Source organism: Trypanosoma cruzi, genomic scaffold (genome assembly GCF_000209065.1).
Source record: "Trypanosoma cruzi strain CL Brener 1047053516617 genomic scaffold, whole genome shotgun sequence".
Classification (NCBI taxonomy): Eukaryota; Euglenozoa; class Kinetoplastea; order Trypanosomatida; family Trypanosomatidae; genus Trypanosoma; species Trypanosoma cruzi.
This window is the reverse complement of record NW_001849498.1, coordinates 153,374-177,433: the sequence shown is the minus strand read 5'-3', so window position 1 is coordinate 177,433 and position 24,060 is coordinate 153,374. Positions and strand designations below refer to the sequence as shown.

Genomic DNA, 24,060 nt, shown 5'->3' with positions numbered 1-24,060 from the left:
AACAGGCGCAAGTGGAGAGGAAAGGGGAGGAAATTGGATACGGCAGGGAGCAGGATGGAGATTTTGCTTCTGGCTACTCACAACCTGCAGCTGCTATCGGATTCGGGCGGCATTTGTGCTGTGCCAAAGAAGTCTTCAGATAATTCAGAGAAGTGGAATGAGTTGCAACCGACTTACGTACGCCATGGGTCTGTAAATAATTACAAACGCTGCCGACTGAGGGCTTGTTTTTTTTGTAAAAATGACGGAAATATTTTGTCTTTAGAAAGTGAGGCGAAAAGCGCGAATGGTGGCAATACTCCTATGATTCTACTTTTGCCATTGGGTCGTGATCCGGTGGGAAACAGTGCTGTAATAACCTTCAAGATGGCCGCCCAGGGCCCTCTTTTGTCTCGTAGTCATTGTGTGCTGCAACTCAGTAGTAGCCGTTTGTTGCGTATTTCACACGATCCGCATGAGTGGTGTGCCATCAGTGTGCGTGATTGTTTTAGTTTGAATGGCACGTTTGTGAATGGCCGTCGCTTGGCATCTGGCGCCTGTTCCCCGCCGGTGGCTTTTAATCCTTGCAATGTCCGGTCGTGGAAGGAGCCGCTGATGACGCTGGGACTCGGTGCCGGGGCGAAGCTTTCCGCTGGGGAGTCTCTTTTGGAGAAACAATTATTTTTGCGGTTTGATGTGTTTGTGCGATTTGTGGGTGAGAGAAAAGACGTCGGGTTGATCCGGCGCTGCCTGGAGGGGTCCTGTCTTGCCAATTTGGGGACCAAGGATGCCGCAACATGTTTTTTGCGTGATGGAAATTCCGCTTGTCGTTTGTTTTCAGAGCCAGTGCCAGTCAACATTAGGAAGGATGTGCTGGTAAATGAGGAATGTGTGGATAATTTACAGGCCGAGGAGGTTTTGACTTTTCTGTGTGAAAATTGTAGTGCGGCGGCGAGGCGAATCCAATTACTGAATGCTGCGAAGGCACCTGGTTCCACCACTGATGTTCACCAACACATTCCACTTGCGTGCAGCACCATCAATAATAGTCGTCAATGCTTGTACTCCACAATTTTAACTTGCCGTCATGAATGTGGAACGAATAACGATGACGCGGAGACGCTTACATGGAGGCCTGCTTCTCCCAATTGCACCAGCGATCTGCCCCTCCATGCGTCTGAGCATCCCACAGAAGTTGGGGCCGAAAAGGGCGAAACACGGGGGAACGAGAGCATGGCGATTTTTCTCACGAATAGGCGCTTTGGAGACGGCTTGCAGGGCTCTTTACGTGATGTTTTATTGACGCCACACAAGGTGGGATCAAAAAATGTTTTCGAGAGAGGTAAAGAGGAACCCGGAAATTATGCCTCGTCAGGGATTGCTTCCAATTCGACAAAAGCGGTGACACATTCTCTACCGGGTCCTTGTCGTGACGGCTGCAAACACAATTATTTTTTGAGAGAACCACCGTTGGATCTTTCGCCGGTTCTCGTAAAGAAGAAGTTGTTGGCGAAGTCTCCTTTGCTAGAACCGCCAGCAAAAGAAGATTGCATGACAAATAATTGTCGTTTGGTGTCCCCTTTCGAAGAAATGCAACGTAATGAAGGGGCCAATGTGATCTTCCCGACGAGAAAGCCACCAAAAGTAATTGAGACCACAAATGCAGGTTTGACGAAAGAGAAGGATAAACTGGCGGAGGCGTCGAAAGCGGTGCAACAACAGCTGTCAACAATTCATACAGAGATGGAGCAGGTATTGAGCTGGAGAAGCGGGATTGACTCTTTGCCGTCGTCCCAAGACGACCGAGCGATAATACTGCCTAGACACGGCATAATGAAAGAAGAAGGGGAGGGGGAGTTGGTCCCATACGACGGGCTTATCACAGTAAAAAAATCACCCCCACTATGTGACCTTGCTGCGGGTACGGGTCAGGCGGAGTGGCAGGCTCAAACAGCGAAGAAACGAGGTGTCAAGCGGAAACGCGTTGTTGATATGAAGGAGACAATGAAAATGTTTCTGGCGGAATTGATTGCTGGTACTGATGGCGCCTCTCCAAATGAGTAAGATCGGACATTTTCTAAATTTTGTATCAGGACTGAATTTCTTTTAGCCATCTCGGCGTCTGGCGTTGCGATAATAATTATGGCGCACTGGCGAGAAACAGGGTTCTTTGCATAAATGCGTTTTGGCGACAATGGGCGGGGATAATTTTGTGGACTGTTGGCGAATGGTCATAATATCGATTCCATGTGGTGTAATTGTACCCCCGACGAAAGGGTTGGGAAAAAAGTTTGTTTTTGGGCATGTTTCTGTGTGTGTGTGTGTGTAGGTTTTTTTTTTGAATGTACTGGGACTGCAGAGGCCACTTGGCGTTTGTACATGATGGCGACTTCTTTTTTTTTTGTCTTTTTGTTTTTATTCCGCTCGTTAGGTACATCTTTTCCGTACGGTGTGTTGTTTTTTGTCTTCACCTCATCATTTTTGTTGACAGTGACCGACTTTTTTGTCCGCCTGAGAAGAGAAGGCGAAGGCCATTTAGTTCTGTGGACGATAGGAGCACCATCATGAGCCTTGAGGACCGCGGGGTTGTCGCAATATGGGAGGGGGAGTGGCTCTGGCTGAGGCGGCAGCTGTCCACGGTGCGCCAGACGGTGTGGATGTTTGGCGCCCTTTTGGGGCCCGTCTTTGACTTTGCTGCCTACTTGGCCACCGCCAAGGTGTGCGTAGCGCGGGCCGACCGTTTTGTCACGGAGCAGACATTACTTGCCAGCGAGCAACTTCGTCGGCGTCATTGGATCCTGCCGGCGATTGGCATCACCTCAGCAAGTCTCTTTGTGTTGTTTAAGAGCTCACCGTGGGGAACATATCGGGCTTTCCGCAACGGCGCTGTCACGGCTGCATTGCTCACGTGTTTCCTTCTGCCGCGGGAGATCATCGATGCCGTCGACGCCGAGTTACCATTTAGCACAAGAGACACACGCGGTGTGGAGGAAAACGCCAGGGACATACGTGAAAAGTAGCGCTTTTGAAAAACAGTTGTTTTCGTAGTGCAGTTGTTGCTCACTTTTTATTACTGTTTCCCTATTTTCAATGTACGCACACATTTTTTTTTTTTTTTTCCTTTGCGAATTGGATGACGCTACTGATGCTGAGGATATATACATATATATAGGAATAAAAACTTGCCAAATGTGAGGGGGTAGGAGGGAAGGCGTTGATTTTCGTGTGTGTGTGTGCGAGGGAATTAACTTATTGTGTGTGTGTGTGTGTGTGTGTTTTCCCCCTCCTTTTTCATTCAGTTATTTTATTTTTTACCACGAGTATTTTACAAAAGAGAGAGCAGCGTTGAGTTTGGGAGCAACGACACCGGCAGAAAAAGGGGGTAAGAAGAAAGGGGGAAAGGGGAAATCAAAAATTCAGGGCTCATGTCTGCATTAGAAAGTGTACTACAAAGGGTGCGGGTACGGGTGGCTCAACGTCGACTGCGGCTTGATGATTTCTTTGCGGACTTTGACTCACTTCGTTCCGGCCGTATTACAGCCGCGCAGTTCCGCCGCGCTTTGGCCATCAATTCTATTCAACTCAGTGACGCAGAATTTGAAACACTCACAAGTGCCTTTGCTGCTCTCCCGGCGAACAAGACGACGGGCAGCAGGACTCCACGCGGAGAAGCTTCGAACGATGTGAATTATGTGGCCTTTCTTCATGCTTTGCGGGCGGAGGATCCACCGGCAGAATTGCTGACGACGCTGGGACGCAAGGGAAAGGTGCTCTCGGATGAAGAGGAACGCACATTGGAGACGACCTTCCGCTCGCTGCATTACGCTGTACGGGTGCGTGGGATACATTTACGAAAGTTGTTTGAGGATTTTGATCCGTTCCGCAGCGGAAAAGTTTCTGCCTCACAATTTCGACGGTGCCTGCCATTTGAGGGGCTGCGGGATGACATATTGAAGCTCATTATAAAGAAGTACGGTGACGAGGATGGGGGCGTGCTGTACGCCGCCTGGTGCAGGGACATTGAGGCCTCTACCTCCTTAAAGGAGGAAAGACTTTCCGCGAGCATCTCGCCGCATATTTCCCCACATGGGGTTGCCGCGCCGCTTTCCCTCGATGAGCTTTTGTCGGTGCTGCGCTCGCAGTTTTCAATGTATCGTCTGCGGTGCGACGATTTCTTGAAGGCCTATGACCATTTCAAGACGGGATTTGTTACGGCCCCGCAGTTCGAGTCAGCTCTTGGGCAGCTGCGGTTTGTAAACTTTCACCTTACGGCAGAGCACATTGACACGCTGACGCGGGCGTATGCAGACGCCAGGCTGGGGGGCACAGTTAGTGGAACAAACGAAGAGGTTTTTCCGCGCGTCAACTACGTGCAGTTTCTTGCCGACACCAACCCACGCCGTGAAGACGCTACGCCAGGTTTAACAAACTACTATGAGATGACCAGGACCCCTGGCCAATTTCTCAGTGAGATTGACGCTGATGAAAAGGAGCGTGCGGAGTTTGTGTTGAATAAAGTGCGCCGTCTTGTCCAATCGAACCGCATTCATTTGATTCCAACCTTGCATGACTTTGATCGAGTGCGTAAGGGCATTTATGAACATCGAACATGCACTCAGTCACGCTTTGTTCGTTCTCTGGCCACCAATAAAATATTCCTCTCCCCGGAGGAGATTTCTCTTCTTGTGAAGTGGTACCTTATCCGCAATGCAGACGGCAGTCCCAGCGACGAGGTAAACTACTACCAGTTTGTTATGGACGTGGACAATAGCCACAGTTTGCAACTGACTCCAGCGCGTTTAATGCGGTCGACTGGGATGGGAGAGCTGCAGAACCAGAAGGGCGGCTCCTATTCACGGCCTGCTGATACATTATCAGAAGTTCTTGCAAAGGTGGCGATGCAGGCCGAGGAGCGACACCTCCGCGTTAATGAGTTTTTCATCGATTTTGACCCTTTGCGCAGCGGCATAGTACAGACCGAGAAATTTTCGGTGGCACTTGGCATAGCTGGGTTACAGTTGCATCCACAGGAAATTGAACTGCTGCAAAGAGAGTACAAGTCGACGAAGGCGCGTGATCACGTCGACTTCGGCCGATTTATCACCGACATTGGAGAATTTGCGCCAACGGCGGTGCCTTCAGTCACAACGAAGTTCAAATTTACGGCATCCCAAAGCACCAAAGGAGCTCTCAGTGCGATTTCTAAAGATGCGCTTTATAACCCTACCGAGAAACTCACGGATGCGGAACGTGAATTTCTTCCACGGCTTCTCGCCCGTCTTTCACACGACGTCGCCACGCACCATGCCATGCTGACCCCTTTTTTTTCGGACTTTGACCGCCTGCACCGCGGGAAGATTACGAAATCAAACTTTTTACGAGCCCTTGCACGTCATCGCTTTGTGTTGTCTCCGGCCGATACAAGTCTTCTGTCACGCTATTACGCGTCACCCGAGGATGCAGAGCTGATTGAATATACACGATTTGTCCGCGACGTTGGTCAAGGCGAGATGGAGCTAGGGATCCGGGAGAAGAAGACTGGGGTATCGAGCTCTGGTATGAATGACACAATGATGCTGGGGACCAACACCGCATCTGTGTGCTTGGGTGACGGCTCCCCACACGGGGCTACTGTGGACGAAGAAATTGTGGAACGTGTTTTGACAAAAATCTGCTGCTTTTTGCAAGAACGCAAAGCCCGGTTATCTGAGTTCTTTCCAGATGGTGATGAACTGCGCCACCGTCATGTGACAAATACCCGATTTCGGCACTGCGTGTCAATTCTGGGCCTTCATCTCACGGAAGCGGAACTGCAGGCGCTTGAGGCGGCCTTTGCCCACAGTGAACTGAAGGGGCATGTCGACTACCCGGCGTTCTTCTCGGTTGTGTCAGAGAAACTCCAGGCAGGTGTAGGCATCATGGCGGTCACGCAGCGTCGTCGCGGGTTGTACACAGCCACCGATACTGCCGCCGTACCTGCAGCGGTGCCGGCGACCGGAAAGTCCGTCGCCTTAAAAGGGGAGGCGGCGTCTGGATTTGGGAAAAGCATCAAAATTTTAGAGGATTCGCAGGCCGAACTGTATCAGTCGGCAATGGATAAGGTGCGTCGCACTCTGGCATCGCGTCGTTCTGTCTCTCTTTCTGCCTTCCGCCAGTATGATCGAGCGCGCAAGGGTTTTGTGAAGGAGGGGCAGTTCTTCGCGACTCTAATGTCTCTTGGCGTGCAGTTGACCCCGGCGCAGTCGGATGCCATCCGGAAGGTGCACAGCATAGGTGGCGGAGAGATGGGCTACACGAAATTTTCTCTTGCCACGGACGATGAGCGGTTTGCCTAAACGGTCTGTGAGACTGCGGAAGACGAAGGAGGGAAAAGGGTGGGGAAAAAGCAAAATTGGGTGCAAAAAAAGAAAAGAAAAACTGCAATTTCTAATATATGTACTTGTTTCGTTAGACAAGTGTGTGTTATCTAGCGAGAGTTGCGACTGATATGTATACAACGACCAATTACCTTTTTTTTCGTTTTAGATTATGTCTTTATTTATGTTTTTTCTGTTGTTCTGTCGGTGGGCTTGCCGAGACGACATGCACACCATGTACGATGAAAACAGAGATGTATTTGGCGACAAGCTTTATAATGGTGCTTTGAAAAATGTACCGGGCGTGGGATATCTATCTGTCTCTTCATTTCAGCCACGTATTTTCTTTTTTTCTTTTTTTTTTTTTTTTTAATTTTATTGTCTTTGATATTTTGTTTTTCTGTCATATTTCTCTTTTTTCTTTTTTTTTATTGGAGTGATTTGTTAGATACGTATAGGAGCCGGCGACCAAAGGGATTTGTGTAGGGAAATATAATATCTGAGTCTTGGTGGATTATTATTATTATTATTATTATTGGTAGTGGCAGTATTCCGTGCATATCCGTGTGCACCTGCCCTGACCCATCTTCCTTCTATCTTTTTTTTTTTTTTTTTTTTTTTTTTCTTCCCTTTCTCTCTCCATATTTTTATATTTGATTCCCGTTTTCCCGATTTATGTCTGACGAGGAGAAAAAAATGGTTGGGACTTCGGGTGGGGATTCGCAATTCACCCCCGGTGTTTTACTGCGGGTGCAGTACGCCTGTTATCTGTTTTTTGGCCTGATTCTCACCATGTTGCTGCGCAGTTCTCTTTCGGGGATTTTTAGTCATCTTTCTATTCTTCAAAAGGGCTGCAAGCTCGCTACCAGCGCCTTGAGTGAAGACTGCACTGCGGAGGTACTCGTCTACCGTGTCAGTTTTGCGCTGGCGCTTTTTTTCTTCTTGCACCTCTTGTCTGTTTCGGATCTTACATGCTGCATCGAATCGGAGACACGAGTGGAGTTTCAGAAACGCTTCTTTTATGCGAAAACAATTCTTTTGTTGTTGGTGTTTGTCGCCACTTTTTGGATTCCAAACGGCTTTTTTGCCATTTACGCGTACGTGTGTCTCTTTGCGTCCGCTTTTTTTCTATTGATGAATGTTGTCTTTCTTGTGGACTTCAGTTATCAATGGAGCGATGACTTTGGGCGCCGGAGTGAAAGGTCCAGTAAGTGGATGTGGTACCTCTTTGCTATAGCCGTCTTATCATACTTGGGGGCCATTGGTGTCAACATTGCTTCATATATCATGTACGTTCCCCATTCAGACTGTAACTACAATGCATTCGCAATTACCAGCGTGCTTGTGAGCGCTCTTGTTTTTACCGTTTTATCCGTTTGGATTCCACACGGCTCGATTGTTCCAAGCGGCATTGTGTTTCTGTACTCCAGTGGCATAATGTTTGTTACCCTGCGAACCGGCACCGATGAGTACTGCAACCGCCTTGCTGTGCCCGAAGGCCAAACGAACTCGATCAAACAGATGGTCATTGCGAGTATTGTCAGCAGCTTTGCGCTCGGCTACAGTGTTGTATCTTCTGGAGGCAACGGCAGCGCACTTGGCATTGGCCGTGACGAGGAGGGGGAGGAGGAAGACCCTGACGAGATTGGGCACTTGAGCCAATACCTATTCTTCTACACCACGATGATTTTAGGCTCAATGTACCTTGCGATGTTGGCCACCGGATGGCACGTGAGTGGGATGGGCAAGAGCACCCTGCTGGGAAGCATCAACATCGCCTTTTGGGTGCGCAGTGCCACCGTGTGGGCGGCAGTGCTGCTGTACATCTGGTCCCTCCTGGCGCCATACTTCTGCTGCAGAGACCGCGACTTTGGCTACGACTTGGACGACTGGTGAGGAGAAGGAAAAAAAAGAAAAACAAAAAGAAAAGCAGCAACAACAACAACAACAACAACAACAAAAAAAAACGATGAAAAAAAATAGGAGGCTGAGAAGAGGGTAAGTTGTTTTTCCTCCTACATTTCTTTATTGTGTCTCGTGCGTGTGCGTGTATGCGTGTATGTGTGTATACATCTAGTATATATATATATATATATATATATATGTATTTATCTAATATACATGAATGTATGACACACATACACATACACATACACACATTCTCCCTCTCTCCCTCTCTCACTTCCTTTTTGCGTGTGTTTTTATGAAAGTTGGGCCGAATCATTGCGGAATGTCGTCTTGTTTTTTTTTTTTTTTTTTTTTTGCGTGGCTTATTTTGACATGTGCGGGCTGCACCTGCAACGAGGAATTCCTCACTGACTTGCCTTAAACTCCCAATTTTCTTTTCTGCCCCTCCCCTCCCCCTCCCACACACACACACAAACTTAGGAGGAAAAGCGCATATTAAGAGAGAATAAAGGACGCGGGTGAGGGAGGAAAAAAAAAAAAAAAAGAAGAAACAAAAAATTGTAACTCATTTAAATAAGACTTTACAAATTACGTAAGCGGAAAATCAACACGTATATATTTATATATATTTATATATATTTATAGAGAGAGAGAGGGTGGCATATATAATTAACCTAAGAATAAGGGAAGACAAAGTGACGAAGAAGGCTGAATTGAATACGACGGGATCGATGCCTCCACGTACCGTGACAGCAAATTCTCACAACCACAGCGGCGCCAACAACGGCGGTAGTGCGAAGAATAACAGTAAGCCGAATGCGAAGGGCTCACACGATCACCCACGGTCGAAGCGGGACGAACATGCAGCAGAGGAGACTGCCCCTCCATCAGGACCTATCATCAAGACACAGATCACCAACACCACCAAGGCATCTTCGGGCAAGAGCTTCCTTGATGCACTGCGAGTCGGTGCCAGCAAGCGCTCGAACAATAACACTTCCGCTGCCGTAGAAAAACCAACAGTAGCCACAGCCGTAGCGAAAACTGAAACGGTGGCGGCGGTTGTAGAACCAAAAACGGTCACCCCGGAGCCTGAGGTGACTGCCGTAGAAAGTTTAGCCGCAGAGGTGAATGCTGCATCCGTCGAAGAAACGGCGCAGCAACTCGCCAGCGAACAGCCAGTTGTAGAGCAGAATTCGGCGACCCCGACCCCGCCGGTCCAACAAAAAGAGCAGCAGCAGCAGCAGCCTGTTACTCTACCAGAATCTGATGCACATTTTAGTTGGGCCAATGACGACGATTACAGTTTTGTGAATCAGTTCACACAACCACATCGGGAGGAACAGGTGCAGGCGGGAGCCCCTGCCTATCTTGTTCAGTACCCTCAAGACGTTATTGACGCACAGGAGAAGGGCACTCGGGTCATCTTCAAGGCTCCAGGTGAGAACCAGACGATGGCAAGTGCTGTGGCTGCATTGCAGAAGGAAAGCCGCGAGCTCCAGGATTCGCGTCGCGTTTTTGAGGAATACTGCAAGCAGAGAGAGGCTGAGTTGAGTGAGAAACGTGCCCAGTTGTCTAAATTTGAGCGTCAACTGCAGGAACAGAGTGAGAACCTTCAACAGGAGCGTGCAAAAGTCCTTGAGCAACAACAGAAACTGCAACAACAGCAACAGCAGCAACAGCAACATCACCAACAGCATCATCATCATCATATTCAGCAATCACCGGTCCGCAGTGCTCCTGCGCCTCCTCCTGCACCGACACAGCACGGTCCACAGCCTGCTCCTGGCTACACGTACTCCCCTGCCATGCAGGACAACATGCAGTGGTGTCCTCCGCCGCGTCCCGACAACTGGGGACTCGGCCATGGCCCAGTTGTCCCACCGTACGAACATAACCGGTATTACCAAAACATGAATTACCAGCCACCTCGTGGAAAGTCTTTTGGCCCCAGGAGTGGTGATGTACCTCCGCACATGGGCCGCGGAAATCCGATGCGCTCGAACCCACACATGCAGAGCAACTTTAACAACCGCCCAATGGGAGCCGGAGAGTTGCGTGGACCCATGCCTGACGGTGGCGTGAACCCGATGTTCAACCAGCGTTCGCAGGTGGGATATATGCAGACGAATAACTTTCACAATCAGTGGTGAGCATCGATACATTGTTCTGGAAAGGGCGTCACATGTATGGATCGAGTGAGCTGAAATGGGTGAAATATGAGAGAGATGATGGTAAGAAACAGTAAAACAGGAATGAAAACAAACATATTTGTGGCGGCGGATGCAGCAGCAATAATAATAATAATAATAATAAATAATAATAATAGTTGTGGTGGTGGTAGCAAAAGTGACAACATGAAAGAAGGTGAGGGACGCATCAATGTGTATACATTTCAAGCATATCGTTTTCTTTGTTAGCCCCTTTACGGCCGCCTTGCAGATTTTTTACTCGTGATCTTTGAAACAGAAAATCGAGACGAAAGAAGGAGAAACATTTTTAGTCAACGAAGCAACGAAATGAAAAGAAAAAAGCAACAACGAGAGTGTAAATAAACGAAGAAGCAGAAATGTGCATAAACTGATGGAGATATACGGCACACCCAAGAAACCCGGGGTGAAGGGGTAGATGTAAATTTATGAACAAATGCGGGCGCAGGGGAAGTTGAGGTGGTGATGATCGGTTAACATGCAGACGTTGAACAAAACAGAGAAGCCCACATTTGTTTTCCCCTTGCCGTCTTTTCTGTTTTGCTTTCTCTTCTTTATTTTTTTGCGTTGTCGATTAAACCAAGTTGGTGTCGTGTGCGTAAATTTTTGTCTTTTATGGCCTTTTGCTGCTGCCACATTTATTATTATTTATTTATTTATTATTATTAATTATTATGTGACATCATCTCGCTTGTCACCGCACGCCTTTCCTTTTTCCTTTTCCCTCTTCTTTTTTTCGTTTTGCGATCACGGCCGCCGCCACTGCAGCTTCTGCATCCACATTGAAGTTTTTGCTGACAAGACATGTGCGATGCGAAGTGAGAAGCGAGAGAAGAAGAAGAAGCGAGGGAGGGAGGGAGGGGAAAAAAAAAAGAGGTGAATCAAAGGAATGTAACAAATGTCTGTGTGTAATGAACGGGCACGAGGCCCCGATGGAAAAGAAGGGAGTAGACACACAGGCACACAGGCCGAAAGAAAGAAAGAAAGATATATATATATATTTATCTAAAGTAAAATAAGAAGAAAAATTTATTAAAAATAAATCTAACAGACAAATGTGTGAAAAGAGGCTGAGAGAAAAAAAAAAAAAAAAAGAAGGTCCACTCCTATTTTTCTTTTTTTTGTTTCTTTTCTCGGAAGACGTCGCTTCACCCACCCTCTGCACACACACACGAGCACAGGGAAGGATGTGTTGTGCCCTGTTGGCTAAGAGATGGCGGGGAAGCCACGACGTGGCCGAGAATAGAAAAGAGTGTTCCCAATTATTTTCTTTTATATCTTCTTTTTATAAAATGGTTTTCGACACAAAGAAAAAACAAAAAAAAAAAAAAAAAAAAAAAAGAAAAGAAAATTGCGGAGTTTGTTCTTCTTTGAAAGATACCCTTTTTTTATTATTCCTTTTTTTTTTTTTTGTTTATGATTTTATTTTTGTTTAGGTTTTTTTTTCTCTTTTTTGCCGTGGCAGCAGAGCTGTGAGAAGTTCCCTGCCCCCGCTACTTAAGACTCTCCATTGCCTCTGCTCTGTGTGTCTGTGAACACGCGCCTCTTCGAGGGGTGGTTGACACCGGGTTGCGGAGACGCACCAGGCACTTGCCGTGGGAACGAGAAAAGGGGAGGGGTGCGTGAGTGAGCAACCGAGAGAGAGAGAGAGAGAGAGTAGGAAATAAAGCGGCAGTAATGGAGGGAGGAAGGGGGGAGGGAATGACGTGGTGCTGTGGATTATTTGCTTCTTTATTTTTTTATTTTTTTCCTTTTGTCTTTTGCACTTTTTTCTCTCTCTCTTTTTTAATGTCTCTTCTTCTCCCCTTCCCCTCCCTGCACACAGGGGTGCGCTGCCGTTACGCGGATAGCAAAGAAAGGAGAGGGAGAGGGAGAGGGAGGGAGAGACGGTGGTGTAAAAGGCACGGAGGGGAAAAGGGAAGCAAACAGGAAGGAAGAAGGTTTAAACCACAGCCACTGACAAGAAGCCAAACACCACGAATAATCTCACGGAGCGAAAAAAAAAAAAAAAAGAAAAAAGGAAGAAATTCTGGCAAATAAATTGGGAGCACGACGAAGAGGAAGAAGAAGGGAGTGCGACGGTGGGGAAAAAAGAAGAATAAAAAAAAAAAAAGTCCACCACGAAAGGGAAACAGTAATTAATTCAACGGCGTAGAAGGGGGGTTTTCTCTGACACATTTCATTTTGCCGCTCCGCACACCTCACTTTTGTTTTTCTTTATTATTATTAGTGTTTTTTTTTTTTTTTTTTCTTTTTTTTTGAGAGAGAAAGAAAGAGAGAGTGAGAGAAATTATTTTATTTTATTGTTGGGAAGTGGAGGGGGGAGGAAAGGGGGGTTTGTTTGTTTTTGTCTTTGCTCATTTGTGTGCCGACACCGCAATCGAACTGCAACCAAAGGCCACATTTTCCCACCAAAACAACAAGAAGAAGAACATAGTAAAAATAACAAAAGGATAGTAACAAAGGCTAAAGCACGCGGAAGACGCGGGCAGGAGAAGTGAGCGGGGAAGTGGTGGGCGCGGCTACATGTCCCAGACGGAAGGTGCAAAGCAGAGCGGAAAGTCCTTCCGAGGGACGGACGCTTTACCTCTTACATTACTGCGGCGCAGTTGCCCGGAGTTTATCTCTGCCATTGCAAGCGTAAAGGAGCATCAAGTGAAAAAGGCTTCCAATAAGAATCGCGGCAGTAATTTAGAGTTTGGGCAGGAACTTGACGCTGCTGTTCCACCGCAGTGCATACGAAGTGGTACGACTCGGACAAATACGGATGAGCCGTTCAACGTGAGAGACGACTCTGCATCTGCTGCTCCGCAAGCGTCGGAGGGTTTGGCAGAGAGAATGCAGGAGAGAAACGCGAGCACAATGGCTCCTAAAAAGCGACGCCGAGATGGAATGATTTCTTTATCAACCACAGCGGCGCCCTCTTCACCCCCAACTGCCGCGTCTGCTTCACACCGGATAGATGACAACAACATCGGTGCCGCCGCCTTTGTGGCGAGCGGGAGTCGCAACAGAAGGACGTTACCAGAGTCGCCTCGTAGTTTCTTGCGGGAGGCATTGGTGAATTGCAGCAAGAGAGAGGAAGACGGTATTCCTGATGAGCTTGTGGCGAACTTTGATGGTATGGCATTTTTTCAACTCTTGCAACAGTGCAGTGGCGGTGTGTGCGTTTCGCTAGAACGCGCAGAGGAGGGTGTGGATGGGCAGAACGGCTCAGATTACAGCACATCTCCTCCTTCGCCCATGACAAAATCCTCCTCATCGTTAAACGGCAGTGGGAACTTGCCAATTGGAAGGCTCTCAAAGCGTGAACTTCAAGCTCAGCTATCGGCGGCATTGGCATGGGCATCTTCTGCTGTACACGGGGTAGAAGATGAAAATGATGACGATGGCGATGACAATGATGATGACGATGGTGACGATGGTGGTGTGATGGTGCGTTTGCCGCGCGCAATTCTTGAGACGGCCTCGCAGATTGAACATCCTTCGTTGGTATTTGAGCTTTTGCATTGCAAAGACTCCAAAGGGAGAAGTAAGGGCGCTGGAGCTTGCTGTGGCAAAAACACCTACACGGATGACACTGAAGAAGACGATGACGACGAAAGGGAGGAGGAGGATGAAGAAGATCGATCCTTCCTTGGCGATCTGGACGATCTCAAGGAGACAACTGAAAAGGTCAACTCGTTGAGTCTACACACAATAAACGAGTTGGCAGCCTGGTGGGGCATACCAGTTGAAGGTGGGAACGGGGAGGTTTACCGCTTGACCATCACCGAACATTTTCGTTTACTTGCCTTTACGATTTGTGCTGTTGTTTCAAATACGTTGGAGCCTCAGCCTTTGTTTTCGTCTTATGCAGGCGGTAACTGGCGTCAAGATGGCAATAACGCAAGCATCCATAGTTCGGGTCATAAAAAGGCCGCTGCCGATGCGGCAAACGGTGCATCGAACGCTGGCGTGAAGGAAATGACGCCGCGAAGAGAGGATGACCAAGACGGTCCAATGCGTGGTCTTCTTTCCCTGCGGCATGACATTTGTACACTGAGTGCAGAGCACCTTCGTTATTTTGCCAATATTTTTGGCTTCCCGGACCGATGCTGCTCTCCGGAAGACATTTTTGCTGCAATCTCTGCTGTCGCTGTGGTGACATTTTTCTCACCGCTTCCAACCCCGTTGCTGGAAAAAGTTTGTCATGAGCTCTCCATCTCTACTGTGGAAGAGAACACAGAGTCGGTCGATGCCCATCAACTTCCCGAGCTGTTAGCGGAGAAAATAAGCCACTACTTTTATTCACCACGTTACTCCGTTCCATCTGTTTCAAAGCTTTCCTTCATGCCGCAGATGCAAATTCACGAGCACGCTCCTGGGCGCTACACGTGCACCGTGGACAATGCCAAACTTATGAAGGTGATAATGCTGCAACGATTGATAAGTAATCGTTTTAGCTGCAACAAGATCCGTTGGCATGCTTTGTTGACTGTGATCAATGACAAACTGAGTTTTTATATTTGGCATCGTAACACTGGCCCTATTACTGCCCATATGATTGTGCGGACGCAGGACCCCAAGAAGAAACGGAAGAATAATGGAATCAATGGAGGTGACAATAATAACAAGAACAAAAACAGTGATTTCTCCTCGAACCCAGAGTCGTCGCTTAGGGAGAGTTCCGCGTTGTTTCTGGAGCGAGAAGTAGAGGCCGCACCTGGGGAGTTGATGGGGTTTGAAAACTTTGTCTCACTGACCGTAGCGTTGCACAGTTCCACCATGTCACAGTCCGGTTATCGTCTTTACAACCGTGTAGAGGACAGACTTGTTTTTCAGTATGCCATGGATTTGATTTGTCCCAACGGTGCACCTCCAGTTGAAGAAAAGAGGAAAAAGTCAAGCAGCAATCATCAAAACGGTAAAAGTACTTGTGCAAATCGGGGATTGGAGAACGGCATGGAACAAGGCAGAGTTAATCAGCAGGCGACAACAGATTCAGCTGCGACCGCTACTGCGAATGCGGAGAATGAGAAGCGCCGCAAGGAATGGGAAAAGGTCGTTATCAAACTGGAGAAGAGCGAGTCACAACAACGCGAGGCCGTCGATCAGGCGTGGAACAGCGGGTATCGTCAATTGCTGAATGAGCATGGCAAATCTTACCAGAAGGCTTTGCAAAAAAAGAAGGACCGTGAGCGCAAGATGCTTCTTGCTAAGGTTGGGCCTAGTCCCGAGCTGCTGCGTGAATTGGAAACGCTAACGCAAACGGTGTCTGCTACTCGTGCACAAGTGGCAAAGTTGGCAAAGGAGAAGTCAAAGGAAGAGGCTGCAACTAAAAAGCTTCAGGAACAGATTGAGGAGGGCAAACTCGAGGTGGAACAACTACACCAGCAGCTTAAGAGCAGCAATGAGCTACTGTCGAGCTTAGAGGCTGAAGCAGCCGCATGTATTACACGGTTCAAGGAACGCGGAGAGGCCAAACGCCGAAAACAGCGGGATCTGGCGGCAGCACTACGCATTCCAGAGATGTCTTCAACCCGTCATGAGACGTTGGCTATCAATGATCTTCAGTCTTTTTGGGCTCCGTCATCCACGAATGGCGCAAACTCGCAGCTGTTGTTGTTATCGACATTGTCAGCGACAAGTTCGTCTCCAGCGCGTTCGCCACAGTCATCAGCGATTGCGGCACCCGGCGTGAACCCCAACCTCGCCTTCAGTTTTGTTGGTGGTGGTGGTAGTGGTCGTTGTGGATTGTCGATTCCATTGCCACGTGCCTCTGAGGAGAACAGTTGTGGAGTTTTTTCTCTACCCTTGCAGTCTACTGCCGAAGAAGTGATCGGCGTTGGTATTTCGACATGGGCTTCTATGACAGATCCATTGTCGTTCGGTGAGGGCGGAAAAGGCGGAGACACCGCGAACACCTTCGGGACCCCATCTGCTGCTGTCCTCTTTTCACCACAGCCGCCCCCATTGCAGCAGCCAGATGCGGCAACTCACCTTGCCGGCGTAGATACTGCGGGGGGATCGGCAGCAGGACAGAGCAGCAGTTTCACTGTCACCGCTCCGTTTACTAGTGGTGGTGCAGCACCGCGCTTCACTCTTGACGCTAATGCCTGCCCCTTCACCCCAACTACAATGGTAACAGGAAGAACCTCTTGCAACTCTGCACCCCACACGTCCTTTGGTGTTAAGACTGGTGCCGCGCCGGTTTCACTGCATTCACCTCTCTCGACGTCACCCACGACAGTCATTTCAGGAAATAGCCCTGTTTTTTCAGGAGGGATGTTCCCGGAGCGGCCACGATACACTTCTGTTTCGGCGCCCGTGTCGGGAGGTGTTGCTAGCAATGAAGCCTTTAGTACCGACCCGCTTCAGAGCGGCGCGCCTCTTTTTGCTCCACCCGGACTGTCAAGTGCATCAGGGAAATTTTTGCAACCGACTAGCAAGGCCCTTTCACTTAACTTTACAACGGCTCCATGGAATTAAAACACACACGGTGTCTTGGCCTATGAATGGTTTGGAACGACGCACGCACCCCAGCTTGCTCCTTTTTTTCTTTTTATTTTTCTTGTTTTCTTTTTACTCCCACTAGCAACAGAGATGGATATTCCTGCTTTTTTTGTTTATTGTTTTTTTTTCTGCGTGGATTGTTGATAACACGGGGTGATAGAAGCAGCTGGACTGAAGATTTCTTCTGTTTTCACAGTGCATCGGCGCGCGGAGCGCGCGAAGGGCCGATGGGGATGGAAGGAGAGGAGACGGGTGCGTGTTGCGTGTGGGGCCTTTCGGAGAGAAGAAAAAAAAAAAAAAGAACGGATGGAAAGCGGCAAGATGCAGAAGAAGAAAAGAAATATATATTTGTGTCCGTGGAAAGGGGGGGAATTTGCGTGAATTGATCGAAGAGAGGAGTTGCGTGGGGGTGATTGGGACGAGGAATTCTTTTTTCTTGTGTGTGTGTGTGTGTGTTTCTTTTTGTTGGCTCGCTGGGGAAAAATGGGGAGGGAGTGACGGGCGGACAGTGCGCACCCGCCGTCTGCGGTCCCAACACCACACAAACACACAAGAAAAAAAAAGGGGGGCAAAGTAAGAGGGAAACGAAGAGTGAACGAAAATAAAGGTGGTGAATTGGCCTTCAAGAAACAATTTTTTTTTTTTCTTTTCTTTTCTTTTCTTTCTCCTATTCGCGTAATTATTTACGTTATGAATTTTGACGCCTGAATCCCCGCAGAAGCAGTCGATGGACAAAAGAAACACGAATGAGACGGAAGACAAAAAAAACACCAAAAACAATAAAAAAGAGGAAAAGAAAAAAGAGGAAAAGAAAAAAGAAAAAGAGATTTATAAAATGAAAAGGGAGAGAGTTCCGACATGAGGCGTTTCCGTAATTGCGATTCCAAATAACAGTTTTGTTGTATGATATGATGTATTAAAAGAAACATTTTTTTTTTGTTCTTTTTTTTTTTTTCTTTTTGGGTGTGGATGGTGTGGTTGTGTGTGGGGAGGGGGTTTTTGTTGGTTGTTGACGCCGGATACTGCACGGGGAGGAGTGGGGCGGTGGGAACTGAGATAAAATGGATGGGCATCCAACACATGCACATGCATGTTGTCTTTGGCTGTGACGTGCCGGGAAGAAAATTGAGAAACACCCCCCCAAATTGAAAAGAAAAAAAAGAAAGAAAAATGAAAATAAAAATAAAAGCATAAATTAAAAACAAAAAACAAACAAAAAACAAACAAAAACAAAACAAAAAAAAAAAAAAAAAAAATAAATAAATAAAAAAGAAAATGAAAAGAAGAGCGAAGAAAATGTTATTAATATTATTTTTTCTTCTTCTTATTAAGAAAAGGAAAAAAAGAAAAAAATAAATAAATAACAACAAATTTGGTGATCTTTCTAGTAGTGCCTCTGAGGGCTTACGTGGTGTCGCTTTTGTTGTTGCTGTTATTTCTTTGCAGTTTGTTGAGACAAAATAATTTGGCTGCGCTTCTGTCTGTCTCTTATATATACTTCTTTTTCTTTTTCTTTTTCTTTTTCTTTTTTTTTGGCAGCGAGTGCTTTCAACCTCTTTTTTTTTTTTTTTTTTTTTTAGGGCACAAGTCTTTACCACATTTTTTTTTTTTTTTTTTTTTGCTTTTACGTGGTTCTTTTAAGGCTTTTTTAATTTCTTTTACTCTCTCTTTATTATAAGTACATATTGGGCCTCTCAATGAGGCTTACTGCGAATCGTTTTGGGTTTTTTGTCACCCACTGTGTGGTGCATCTTGTGTTTTACGTTGTTCCGGTAACATTATTAAACCTGTTTTTCCGCTGGCCTATAACTTTTTTTGAGTGGATGATTCAGGAGGAGGAGCTCACGTTTTCTTCGCAGAAGGACCGGCGCATTGCTACCGTCAGGTCTCTCTGCAATTCGACCGTCTATGACTCCTTCGGTCTGGGCTCGTATAAGTACTATGAGGGCCCTATGTACAGTGGACATGTACATACCATTCTTGGAGCTCGACGTCCCCACTGTAGGGTGGAGTACACCCGTGAGACGGTGACTGCGGGGGATGGCAACCCACTCTGTATTGACTGCTTACCACCGGTGTTATCTGGTGAAGCACAAGTGAGGGGATTGGTGCTGATTCTCCCGGGGCTTTTGAGCTCTTCACGGAGCGTTTATATCCAGCGTATGGCGAATGTTCTCTCGAGAGAGGGTTTTTTTGTCGGGGTTCTGAATGCGCGTGGCGTTGGGGATACACCACTGGAAAAAGCCCAAATTTTTAGTGCCGTGTACACTGCAGATTTGCGCCATGTGCTAAAAAATTATTTTAACCCGAAACAGGTACAACAACGGCTAAAAAGCAGCCAAACAAAGCCGTTTATTGCGCTGGGCTTATCACTTGGTGGTGTTTTTCTTTGCAAGTATATTGGTGAACAAGGACTTTGGAAGGAGACGAATCCGCTGAGCGCGGCCATCGCCTTAACGTCCCCTTTTGATATGAATGCGTCCGATGATCAATTGAGTAATTCGTTGTACAATCGTGCGTTTTTAAGAAACCTAATCGCGTACGCGGAGCGTCACAAGGCTGTCATGGAACGACTACCAGGTGTGGATACCCAGCTGCTATTTAAAGGGGAACGCCCGCTCTTATACCGATTAAGTTCTGTTTTTCAATTTGACCAATACATCACGGCTCCACATTTTGGCTTCCGCTCGTCCGAAGAGTATTATAACGCTGGTAGCTGCTTCGTCTCCCTCTTAACGTCACAAATTCCTGTTTTATGCATTGCCACCCGCGACGACCCCATCTGTGGCACGCAAAAAAGCATCCGTCGCTGGGAGAGACTTGCGAACACAAATGCGAATGTGGCGTACGTGGAAATGCCCTCTGGGGGACATTTGGGGTTTGTTGGCAATCCAATTGCGGAGTTCAATAACGATGCAAATGAGGGGGAGCGACTCGTTCTTCGCTCCATGAAGCGTTTCTGCGAAAATTTTCAGGTTTGACAGATCTTTTCAAGGGACCTCAAATCGCACTGTGGGAAGACTTCTTTGCTTATCCGTATGCGTGAACGGAATTGAGGTGCAGTGAAGTATTATTATTATTATTATTATTATTTAGAATGTTGTATTTGATGTGCAACACTTTTTGCCTGAGAACCCCCCTTCTTTTTCTTTTCTTTTTTTTTTTTTGTTTTTCGTTATGGATGTTTATTTTTTTCTTACACAATTCAAAAGGGATGCAAAGAGGTGGTTTATAATGTGTAGGTGGAGGGGATAGAAATTTGGTGTGCGTGGACGACGGGGAGGGCGACGACACGATTAGTCAAAAAAAGGTGGGGGGAATGTCTGGCTTTCTGCAGTCTTTTTTTTTTTTTTGTGTGTGTGTGTTTCTTTTTATTTTACTTTTTTTTTTTTTTTTTTTATTTCTGATTTTATTCTTTTGTAAATAATTACTCTTTTTTTTCCTTCAGCCATTTTTTTTTTTTTTTTTTACTGCGCTACGTGTTAGATTGTGCCCGCCGCTTCCTTTGGCCTGTGGGGAGGAGGGGAGGGACGAGGAATGCGGAGGGGTCTTCTCTCCACGCACCCGGTGCCGTCTTCGGCGACGGACAGGAAGAATTACGAGGCCACGGGCGACCAGAGCGACAGGGGAACCCCCGAGCACATGCTGGCGAGGAGGGCGGTCATGAGATCCACGGCTGGAATGTTGCAGGATAACTGGCCGCGGGAAGGGAAGCCGCGCATGACTTTAAGGGATTTAAATGAAAAGGCGGCTCTTTCTCTCAGCATCGACAGCGGCCTTCTGGCATCGCCGACACACGTCACAAAAATGGTAACGGAGTTTGCTGAGGCAATTGAGAGGGTACAACTGAGGAATTCTCTCCTTTCCGTGGAGCAGGAATGTAACTTACGCGATGAATTATCTTCATGCTTGCAACGCAAGTTTGAAGAGGTGTATCATCTGGCTTTGGAGAAGGAAAGGCAGCATCAACGGAACATCCGCGACTCGTACAATAGTGAACTTCTTATCGCCTACCGCCGCGAACAGCAGGCCAAGCACCAGGAGCAGTTGGAAGACCTGCAACAGAATTTGGAGGCAGAATTTCGGGAGGAACAGAAAGAGCAGCGACGTCGTGCGTACCAGCGGCGGGTGAAGGTGTTGTTGACTCAACAGGGTGAAAAGAAGACGGAATATCAAAATGCTTTGGAGCAGTACTACACCTACCGTGAAGGAGGGCAGCCCGCATCCGGCACATTTTCCCCGCGTGACGGCTTTTTTCAGATACGCTTCACTTGTGAAGAGGAAATAGCGCTACGTACAAGTGCCGAATCCATGAGTAGAGACCAAGTGATGTGTCTTCGTATTGCCTTGCGTCGGCTAAAAAAAAGGGTGAAGATGAGTAAAGAGCACACGCAGCGTTGCTTATCGCAGCGTCAGAATTCTGTTTTTGCTGCGAGAAATCGTGCGCAAGAACGGTATCTTTCAATCATTGCAGACCAGCAGAATGAACTGAGGATGCTTCAGCATTGGCACAAGGAGATGCAGCAGTTAGAACGAGAAGCCAAAGAAATCATGCGTTCATACACGGAGCAGCGTCTTCGGCGTCAGGAACATATGCAACGTGAAAAGGAGGGGCAGGTATCATCCGTCACAGGTAGCAATGGGGAGGAGGGTACCGGTAAGGGAGGATCTGCGTTTAACGCAAAGTGTTCCAACGGCTTTCAGCGGGGCCTATTTGATCTTTTGCTCTGAAGGATTTTTATCGATTAGTGACAGTCATTAATTTAGGGGCTTTGTATGTTTTTTTTTTTTTGTTTCTTTTGCATGTATCCGTATGATGTGTGTTTGTGTATGCCAATGTAACTTCTTTTACTTGAGCCTTTGATTGCGCGTGTTGTTCTTTTTAAATTCAAATACTTTTTTTTTTTGTTGTTGTTTTCTATCTTTTGAAATGGGCACGCATACACGCACGCGTACTTGTATTTATGTATGTATGCATGCTTTTTTCCCTAATTCTTTTATTTATATTTGCCAGTGTTGTGGGACAGATGGAGCCCGAACTCATTACGTTAAGTCCTCTTTTTATTCGGCTATTGCGCGTCGGTACGACGACTGCATATGCTCTGCGACCATGTTTTGCCACGCGTCTCGACGTATATTCAGCTTCCACTGGCTCTGAGGGCGGTTGGACACCATGTGCACTGTTGGTATCACAGCATGGTGAAATGTATCTCTTTTCTGCTGATGACGGGCGGGTGATCAACGCAGCACTACTGAGCCCAGGTCCAATAACGAATACCGAAAAGGCGCGTATCGACATCGTCACCCAGCACACTTTGGACGCGGAGACTGACACGCAGAGCGTGTACATTCGTTGCCGGCAACAGCTTCAACTTATGAACAATGGTGGTGAGGGAAAAGGCAAAGGTTTATTGCCAACTCAGGCCGTTGCGGTGAGCGATAAGGCACCCGGCGCTTTATTCCCTCCGTTTTCGTACTTGATGCGCTTTCACTGTCGAAACGCTCAAGTAATGTTGCAGTTTTTTCGAATTATTACAAATTTTGCGGATCCAAAGAAGAGGGAATTTAACCTTCGGAAAGCACATATTTCACTGAGGGGAGAGTTGGATCACTCCCTTTTTATCGACCCACTGATAACCGTTCCGCGGCAACGGGAGAGGGAACAGCAAAAGCAGGACACAAATAAATGGAGCAACGCTCTTAGCAAAGTGTCCCCGTTGAAGTTACTTTCCCGCCTCCCAGGTGGAAGGAATTCAGTATATATGCGGGATGTTGCAAAGTTTGAAAAAAAGCGTTTGCTGGACGCCGGTGAACGGATTGAACTTCCATTGCAGGATGATCTAAGTCTATTGTTGAAGCCGAATTCCGTATGTGAAGTTAATTCGGCAAATGCAATCGGGAGAGAAGCCTCTGCTGAGGTCCCACCTGGCAAGAATGAATATGCGGGTGCGATGGCGAACGCGCTACTGGTGAAAGAGGGAGATCCATATTGTACGGTTTTGCCAGCGGTTGCCAAATTCTATGGGTGGATAATGGACAAAATACCACAATTCACGCTCTCTTCCTCAGAGGATGTCCTCTGTATGTACGGTCTCCCGGGGTTTGAGTCTCAGTTTGCCGTTTTTTTTGTAAATCCGCGCATTCAGAAAATTGTGGAGAATTCTGTGGGGCAGTTGTTGGCCAATTTTCCGGGTCTTCCAGATCTGCCACAGTACCGGATAATTGCACGGGAGGCTGTTCGTGAAGAAATGCGGTGGAACTTTGGTGTCACCTACCGCGAGTTGTGCAATGCGGCAATAAAACTCATTGATGACATCTCAATCGATCAGCTCATAATTGATGAAGAGCGCGTCGCGATACAGAAGTCGCACGATGTGGCTGTTGAGGCATTGCTGGCGGAGTCTCAGGCTCGCTGGCAGAAGATGCTTGAGGAGGAGGGGCATGTGTTTTTTGACGCCAACCATGAGCCCAAGTCGGTTACTACGGGCCAGCTGCTTGCGCCGTTGTGCACAGAAGAAACGGAGTGGCGCAATGAGGTCGCGGAAGCTGCCGAAGCGCTGGAGGTGTTGGAGCTTGGTATACAGCGAATAAGGAACACCATTGTTGCTGACAGCGACGAAGAAAACGATGACAGTAGCGGGAAACAGGATAGCTTAGGTAACAATGTGGGCGGTGTGGCTTTCATGCCTTCAAGGGGAGGAAAGGGAGGGAATTCAAGTCATTGTTTGTCTTTACAGGAGGAGGCGGCTTTTTTGCTTCAAGAGATACAGAGGGAGCGAGAAACGCTTTTGTCTATGCAGCTGCAATGCTCCAGTGGGGACCGGGGGCCGAAAGACATTGTGGAGGACGATGTGGAAATTAAATCTATGTGTTCAGAGTACAATGCACGGCTCCTCCAGCAGCAACAGCAGATTGATACACTGAAGCAGGAGTTGCAAAAAAGTGCAGCTATGTTTGGCATCAATGCTCGATGGATAGAGGAACAGAACCGACGGCCCGGCTTGGCACAGGAAATTTTGAATTCCACCTATGTTGTGTAACTTTATCCTGTATGATCTTTTTTTTTTTTTTTTTTTTTTTATTGGTGCGCTTCTTACGGAATGTTGATGCAA

At 47.3% G+C, this 24,060-nt stretch overlaps 9 protein-coding genes across 9 annotated transcripts, besides 45 other annotated features; all 9 read left to right on the top strand.

Moving 5' to 3' along the window:
• Positions 1 to 6,505: part of a sequence feature (heterozygous, Esmeraldo-like haplotype) that runs on past the window's edge.
• On the top strand, positions 55 to 2,043 carry Tc00.1047053510101.400 (hypothetical protein, conserved; the record flags this gene model as incomplete). The annotated part of the gene is made up of 1 exon (XM_816155.1): positions 55 to 2,043. One exon carries the CDS (start codon positions 55 to 57, stop codon positions 2,041 to 2,043), a length of 1,989 nt encoding a protein of 662 aa, XP_821248.1.
• Tc00.1047053510101.390 (hypothetical protein, conserved) lies at positions 2,544 to 2,999 on the top strand (the record flags this gene model as incomplete). The annotated part of the gene is made up of 1 exon (XM_816154.1): positions 2,544 to 2,999. The coding sequence occupies one exon, from the start codon at positions 2,544 to 2,546 to the stop codon at positions 2,997 to 2,999; it is 456 nt and encodes a 151-aa protein (XP_821247.1).
• Positions 3,233 to 3,255: a microsatellite.
• Tc00.1047053510101.380 (hypothetical protein, conserved) lies at positions 3,405 to 6,314 on the top strand (the record flags this gene model as incomplete). Its single annotated transcript, XM_816153.1, has 1 exon — positions 3,405 to 6,314. The coding sequence occupies one exon, from the start codon at positions 3,405 to 3,407 to the stop codon at positions 6,312 to 6,314; it is 2,910 nt and encodes a 969-aa protein (XP_821246.1).
• Positions 6,506 to 7,248: a sequence feature (areas merged during assembly that could not be assigned to a particular haplotype. This can correspond to areas where the two haplotypes were merged or to regions with more than two copies in the genome that were merged during assembly.).
• Positions 6,677 to 6,765: a sequence feature (A-rich).
• Positions 6,849 to 6,872: a microsatellite.
• Positions 6,934 to 6,962: a microsatellite.
• Positions 7,011 to 8,231, top strand: Tc00.1047053510101.360 (hypothetical protein, conserved; the record flags this gene model as incomplete). Its single annotated transcript, XM_816152.1, has 1 exon — positions 7,011 to 8,231. One exon carries the CDS (start codon positions 7,011 to 7,013, stop codon positions 8,229 to 8,231), a length of 1,221 nt encoding a protein of 406 aa, XP_821245.1.
• Positions 7,249 to 17,936: a sequence feature (heterozygous, Esmeraldo-like haplotype).
• Positions 8,252 to 8,295: a microsatellite.
• Positions 8,384 to 8,495: a microsatellite.
• Positions 8,577 to 8,598: a microsatellite.
• Positions 8,772 to 8,801: a microsatellite.
• Positions 8,856 to 8,887: a microsatellite.
• Positions 8,975 to 10,396, top strand: Tc00.1047053510101.350 (hypothetical protein, conserved; the record flags this gene model as incomplete). The annotated part of the gene is made up of 1 exon (XM_816151.1): positions 8,975 to 10,396. One exon carries the CDS (start codon positions 8,975 to 8,977, stop codon positions 10,394 to 10,396), a length of 1,422 nt encoding a protein of 473 aa, XP_821244.1.
• Positions 9,885 to 9,954: a microsatellite.
• Positions 10,537 to 10,571: a microsatellite.
• Positions 11,090 to 11,129: a sequence feature (AT_rich).
• Positions 11,441 to 11,497: a sequence feature (AT_rich).
• Positions 11,760 to 11,804: a microsatellite.
• Positions 11,855 to 11,907: a sequence feature (A-rich).
• Positions 12,090 to 12,110: a microsatellite.
• Positions 12,312 to 12,340: a microsatellite.
• Positions 12,450 to 12,480: a microsatellite.
• Positions 12,686 to 12,713: a microsatellite.
• Positions 12,714 to 12,743: a microsatellite.
• Positions 12,980 to 16,924, top strand: Tc00.1047053510101.340 (hypothetical protein, conserved; the record flags this gene model as incomplete). Its single annotated transcript, XM_816150.1, has 1 exon — positions 12,980 to 16,924. The coding sequence occupies one exon, from the start codon at positions 12,980 to 12,982 to the stop codon at positions 16,922 to 16,924; it is 3,945 nt and encodes a 1,314-aa protein (XP_821243.1).
• Positions 13,826 to 13,891: a microsatellite.
• Positions 17,582 to 17,612: a microsatellite.
• Positions 17,730 to 17,775: a sequence feature (T-rich).
• Positions 17,877 to 17,909: a microsatellite.
• Positions 17,937 to 18,025: a sequence feature (haploid, Esmeraldo-like haplotype).
• Positions 18,026 to 18,096: a sequence feature (areas merged during assembly that could not be assigned to a particular haplotype. This can correspond to areas where the two haplotypes were merged or to regions with more than two copies in the genome that were merged during assembly.).
• Positions 18,097 to 18,233: a sequence feature (T-rich).
• Positions 18,097 to 18,244: a sequence feature (haploid, Esmeraldo-like haplotype).
• Positions 18,245 to 18,653: a sequence feature (heterozygous, Esmeraldo-like haplotype).
• Positions 18,447 to 18,482: a microsatellite.
• Positions 18,505 to 18,568: a microsatellite.
• Tc00.1047053510101.330 (hypothetical protein, conserved) lies at positions 18,646 to 19,929 on the top strand (the record flags this gene model as incomplete). The annotated part of the gene is made up of 1 exon (XM_816149.1): positions 18,646 to 19,929. The coding sequence occupies one exon, from the start codon at positions 18,646 to 18,648 to the stop codon at positions 19,927 to 19,929; it is 1,284 nt and encodes a 427-aa protein (XP_821242.1).
• Positions 18,654 to 18,752: a sequence feature (areas merged during assembly that could not be assigned to a particular haplotype. This can correspond to areas where the two haplotypes were merged or to regions with more than two copies in the genome that were merged during assembly.).
• Positions 18,753 to 19,067: a sequence feature (heterozygous, Esmeraldo-like haplotype).
• Positions 19,068 to 19,262: a sequence feature (haploid, Esmeraldo-like haplotype).
• Positions 19,263 to 19,563: a sequence feature (areas merged during assembly that could not be assigned to a particular haplotype. This can correspond to areas where the two haplotypes were merged or to regions with more than two copies in the genome that were merged during assembly.).
• Positions 19,564 to 20,124: a sequence feature (areas merged during assembly that could not be assigned to a particular haplotype. This can correspond to areas where the two haplotypes were merged or to regions with more than two copies in the genome that were merged during assembly.).
• Positions 20,017 to 20,041: a microsatellite.
• Positions 20,089 to 20,121: a microsatellite.
• Positions 20,125 to 24,060: part of a sequence feature (heterozygous, Esmeraldo-like haplotype) that runs on past the window's edge.
• Positions 20,288 to 20,367: a sequence feature (A-rich).
• Tc00.1047053510101.320 (uncharacterized protein) lies at positions 20,486 to 21,679 on the top strand (the record flags this gene model as incomplete). Its single annotated transcript, XM_816148.1, has 1 exon — positions 20,486 to 21,679. The coding sequence occupies one exon, from the start codon at positions 20,486 to 20,488 to the stop codon at positions 21,677 to 21,679; it is 1,194 nt and encodes a 397-aa protein (XP_821241.1).
• Positions 21,883 to 21,928: a microsatellite.
• Positions 21,913 to 23,988, top strand: Tc00.1047053510101.310 (uncharacterized protein; the record flags this gene model as incomplete). The annotated part of the gene is made up of 1 exon (XM_816147.1): positions 21,913 to 23,988. One exon carries the CDS (start codon positions 21,913 to 21,915, stop codon positions 23,986 to 23,988), a length of 2,076 nt encoding a protein of 691 aa, XP_821240.1.
• Positions 24,006 to 24,028: a microsatellite.